This window comes from Populus euphratica, unplaced genomic scaffold (assembly GCF_000495115.2).
Source record: "Populus euphratica unplaced genomic scaffold, PopEup_1.0 scaffold2404.1, whole genome shotgun sequence".
NCBI lineage: Eukaryota > Viridiplantae > Streptophyta > Magnoliopsida > Malpighiales > Salicaceae > Populus > Populus euphratica.
In genome coordinates, this window is record NW_011502236.1 from 1,845 (window position 1) to 7,163 (window position 5,319).

The 5,319-nt window shown below is 29.5% G+C and overlaps 1 protein-coding gene across 1 annotated transcript; it reads right to left on the bottom strand.

The window, feature by feature from the left end:
- Nucleotides 1-341: 341 nt before the first annotated feature.
- LOC105118986 (bidirectional sugar transporter SWEET10-like) lies at nucleotides 342-2,363 on the bottom strand. The gene is made up of 6 exons (XM_011017059.1): nucleotides 2,205-2,363; nucleotides 1,647-1,683; nucleotides 1,329-1,539; nucleotides 1,061-1,222; nucleotides 838-957; nucleotides 342-737 (listed from the first exon to the last, which is right to left on the bottom strand). Exons 1-6 carry the CDS (start codon nucleotides 2,245-2,247, stop codon nucleotides 501-503), a joined length of 810 nt encoding a protein of 269 aa, XP_011015361.1. The 5' UTR covers nucleotides 2,248-2,363; the 3' UTR covers nucleotides 342-500.
- Between the last annotated feature and the right edge of the window lie 2,956 nt (nucleotides 2,364-5,319).

Below are 5,319 nucleotides of genomic sequence, written 5' to 3' on the forward strand. Positions count from 1 at the left end.
GTGTATGTGATATGTCACCTCCATGCATCTTTTTGGAGTCAATGATATTAAGAGCATACTTTTTGTTGAAGTTTGTTTTTTTATGAATTATTTTACCAGATAAATTTTTTGCTAATAGAATTTTTTTTATATATTATTATAATTATTACTATTATAAAGAGATTAACAATAAAAATTATGCGGGGTTGAATAGCTTAGAAGACACTGAAATATGTCTATGATTTACTAAAACTCATAAACAACACTTTAATTATAATTTTTGAAACTATATAAAACAAGTTTCACATCCTCTTTTTTTTTATCTTTCTAAATTTAGCTAATTTATTTTAATTTCTAAAATATATAGAAGACTGGTTCTACAGCAAATAGGTATTTATTTTGTCTACGTGCACATGACTCAACCATGTAGCATGCATTCTTTCATACAAGAAGGTACTCCAACTTATGTAGTCACTGTCCTATTCTTCAAAGTAAAGCAGAAACGGCGGATTAGCTATAAATTAAACTTTGGTGGTGACATCCATGGCTTCCTTGGTTTGATCCTTTGCAGAATGAGCTTCAAACACTTCATTTCCACCCTCATTCAGCTGTGGCATCGCAATGTTTATGTCGGAGCAATATTGTTCAGACAATTCTTGAGTTTTTGGCTCCGCCACCTCATTTTTCTTGGGGTTCCTATAGATTAGATAAAGCGCCATCTGGAGCATACCAAAAATGAACCCCAAGATGTTCGGAATCTGTTGATTCAAAACAAAAACAATAATAAATTGGGATAATAATTTAAATAAAAGCTTAAATGTACGTTTTTTTTTTTGGAAGATGTCATGTTGAACTTACAGCAACAAACTTGTCTTTCTTTTGATAACCATAAAAGAACCACATCACTGCACTCAGAGTGAGGAAGAAAGACAGAGAAAAAGGCATGAATTCCACGCTCTTTGTTTTTATAACTTTTCTCTGCAAAATACAATTAAGTATTAGGAAAACCAATATCGTAGTGCAATATTTTCTTTAAGATATGCAACAGTTGATATTTGAGTTGCATGCTCAAGTTACTGACCACAACGCCAAGAGGTGCGACAAAAACACAGAGAGCAAATACCATGCAAATCCATCCTAGAACTTGGACACGTTTAATGCCTTCTGTTAGTAAGAGAGTTAGTGCACAGATGAGACCGAACCCGAAAATATTGAACAACAGGAGAAGCTTGAAAGTCAGAATCTGCACGAAATTAATTACTTCAAATTAGTAAGCCAATACTGTGAAAAGGACCCTTCTCACATTTAGAGGTAGACAGCGATATTGAGGTGAAAGTAGATATACATACTTTGTCCTTCTTGGTGGCGTAGAAAAGGTAGACAGCAATATAGCCGATCTCCATGAAAAAGGTGAAGGAATTAATGGTGATAAGAAGCATGGCATTCTCGCTAAAAATTGCATAGAACAGCCAAAGCATTGCACTGAATAGTGCAATCACATATGGGATAGATTGAAACCCTTGACTTGTTTTCTTCCTGCAGATTTGATAAAAAGTTGGCCTGTGATATATATATTAATTAGTTATCACAATTTAGTAAAATGTATAGATGATGGTAATTATTGAGTATGTGAAAAACTGGAGATTTGCGGAGTACGCAAGACTTACAAAGGAGCAAGGCAGACCAAACAGGAGATGATGTTGCCTACAATTGGCAGCCAAAAAGAAAATTAATAGACGCAAAATGAGTTTAATAATCTGAACCAATTTCTTGAAGATAAGTGCAGTACTGAGAGAGAGAAAATTATGCAAAGAAGCTTAATAATTTCCATGCATCAAGAAGTTTCATCTCCATGTAGAACCGCCTTATTATTATCCTTAAACTTGAGGCATTCAACTGTATGGTAAGAGGAGATGATTAGGGTAACTGTGGATTAAGTTAAGATTAGAGCAAATTAGGATAGATTTATAAGTCTATATGCATCTAAAGTTGTTCATGTGAAACGAGCCATCTCACGGAACAATTATTTTTACGTTTGCACATTCATTCTAGTTTGTATTCTTTCCTACTTTTCATAATTTCTTATGTGTATAATAATAAACTTAACAAATTGAATAAGATAGTAACAATTAATTAAGTAAATTCATTTAAATTATATATTATAAGACCAATAAAATAAGAAAATAACCCTCGACAACATGCTGGCACTTGGCTTGTTTATATACCTAAAAGACCAAAACCGAACACCCATGTAAAATGCAAGGCCATCTCTCTGCTGCTGCTACAAAATAGAAAGAAATATATATGTATGTATGTATCAAGTCTCTCTTGTGCAGCTCTCTCCCTCACGATCAAAAACCAAGTTGCTTGTATTTCTCCGAAGAAACTCTTACCATGTTTGTATTAGTGGGCAGCGGATATTAGCTATTTATAGCAATGATGGGAGGGAATTGCACGGATAATATCTAAAGACCAACAAGGTTCCTTAAATTCCAGTTAAGGTCCTTTGGACTTTTTGTACATAAGCTATACATGTAGCTCTAATTAGTGTCCTCTATACTCTAGAGCATCTAATCTATATTTGTCTTTTCTCGTTTTGTTTTCCTTACATGTCTTGAAGTACCCTTTGCTTTTAACTTGTAATTAAATCGACAACCTTTTCCTTGTTATTTAACTACATGGAGATCAATCAGGTCCAGATACATTTATATTTGTTTTTTTATGAGACCACTAGTTTTTTTTTTTTTAATGTTGTACTTGTGTTTTTCTTTTTTATGGGACCTTTGAACCTTTCTTGTTAACATATATGATGATTTTCAGACTTCAAAAAAATAAACTATATTTTTATTTTATTTAAAATATTTAATAATTTATAGAATAATTAGTTGGTGTATTTTAAATTATCCTTTTTACAAAATGAAAACATTAGTATATGAAAACGTTGATAATCATATTAGACATACGATTTGTAATCACAAAGTTTCATTTATTAACATTATATTTAAACACGACTATAAATTAATGCATATATATTAATAATATAATACCTATATATTCAAAATAATAACATGATGATGATTAAATTCACCAAATATTTTAATTTAGAAAAAGAATGAGGGAGTGATAGGATTTTAACTTACGATCACTTAATAAAATATCAAATAATAACCCCAACTTAAATATTTAAATTATTGAATAAGATTTTAAAAGCAATTTTATATTAACTTAATTCTTAATAATACTCAATACATGAAACATCCTTATTAAACAACTTTTCTTGTGCTTCTATTTCCCTAGTAGGCTTGAACAGTAAAATTCACTTTGATTTGACTTTCAATTTCAACTTCTATACCTCTTTTTTTTCTGGGTTATGCAATATATATATATATACATTTCTTGTGTACCTCATTTGGACTTTGGACCGAGCTTCGTTGCAACGTTGTCTGCGGGGTCTCATGAGACTTTATCATACGTTTACGTTTTTCACTCTAGTTTTCAACATAAAGTAATAAAATACTTTCTCTGGCCGTGTTTCATTTCCAACCTGTTCTTGTAAAATTGATGATTAAAATTTCAAAAAGATTTATTGAACTTTTTTCCATTTACTTGTGCCCACTAATTCATTATAAAGTGAGCTGTCTATGCATTTTGAAACTGAAACTGTGATGCGTGTTAATATTTTATAACCTAAAAGTACTTAAATTGAATTTTGAAAAATGACGTACAAAATAAAAAATAAAAAATAAAAATCATTAATAATATGTTTTTTAATAAATTAATACGTATGTAATTATATTAATAAATATTTTTTCAACAGAATTTGTATCGAAAATGCTAACGAAAAAATCCGTTAATAGTATGCAAAATTCTGATATTACATTGCAAATAGAAATAAATAAGATGGAATTTGAAAATGTATGATTTTGTTTGTGTTATTTAAAAATAATTATGTACTTTTTAAAATTTATTTTTATTTAATTATATTACTACTAGAAAATATTAACAGAATATCTTGTTGGTGTTTAAGCTAAATATCATCTATATTTTTTATTATCTCGTTGGGATTTTTGTTTCCATTGGATTTATTTTTTGGCAATGAAAAATATTTCCAGATCAATATCCATACTAAAATTTAAGATCTGTACTCATTCATTTTCCATTAGAAACTATGTTGGCAACGAAATTACCAATAGAAGTTTTTGTTGTCAATTCTTCCAAAAAGTCCTAAACATTTTGTAAGCTTTGTCACGATTATTTTTTTTAAGCTATTATAATCTTCAAGCCTATATAAACAACACATTAATTTTCAATAAACATCAGTAAAAAATTTCCTTATAATTCTCAAGGGTGAAAAAAAAAACGATTAAAATACACCAATCCACAATAAAAATAACTCTACTTCTACAGTAATTGAAATTGTGAAACCACTTAATCTTTTAGTTTCTTTATAATTAAAATATGCATAGATAAAATGATGATAATTATAGCTAAACATATATAAGCCTTTAATCAAAGATTTGAAACCAGTATAATAAATTGATCCAGAATCCAATTAATTTAAAGTTGGAATTGAATCAAGTTAAAAAAAAAAAATTCCAACTAATTTAATAGGTTAACTCAACCTAAAAAAATCCGTTCAAAAATCTAGTTATAACATATTAATTTTTTTATTAAAATAATATTATTTTAATTTTAAAAAATATTAATCTAAACAATCGGCTAACCTAATCAAAATTTAAAATTTAGACCTTAAATCAAACCAACCACCAAGTAAGATTTCAAAACATTGACTTTGTTCGTCTCTATAAAAAGAAAAACAGAATAAATAAGTGGATGTCGAAGTCAACAGGGTATAAAATTAACAAACGTGGAAGGGAGGCTTGAAATCACTAAAGCAAGCACCTCCCTCTATTTCTTCTGATCCCACCCTAGTGGTCTCGATGACTGCAACCCATCACCGATGATATGCATGTATTTCTATGAAATGATCATGTTTAAAGTTATCTTCCCTTCTCTTCTTTCTGACCTCTTGCTTGCTTGCACGTGGAATCAATGGTAAAGATTCTTTTTAAAAAAAGAAAGAAAGAAAAAAGTCAAAATTTCTATTTATACATTTTCTGATCTATTAAAAAAGGAGTCTAACATGTGATTTTTATATTTTTGCAAAAAGCAGTAGCAGAGTCAAAACTATGTAACTGCGACCTTGCAAGTGTTTGCTAATTTTGAGCCACCATGTTCATTTAATTACTCTCAAACAAGAAAGCATGTTCGTTGATTACAATTATACCCCTATGAATGTATGACTTCTCTTTGGTTCCGTGATAAATACAAGGAAAGAGT

Coding starts and splice junctions, on each gene's coding strand:
- LOC105118986 (XM_011017059.1), bottom strand. CDS start 2,247: ATGGCCTTGCATTTTACATGGGTGTTCGGTTTTGGTCTTTTAG. Junction 1,684..2,204: donor GTTCGGTTTTGGTCTTTTAG/GTATATAAACAA, acceptor TGCCAATTGTAG/GCAACATCATCTCCTGTTTG. Junction 738..837: donor AGAAAGACAAGTTTGTTGCT/GTAAGTTCAACA, acceptor TTGAATCAACAG/ATTCCGAACATCTTGGGGTT.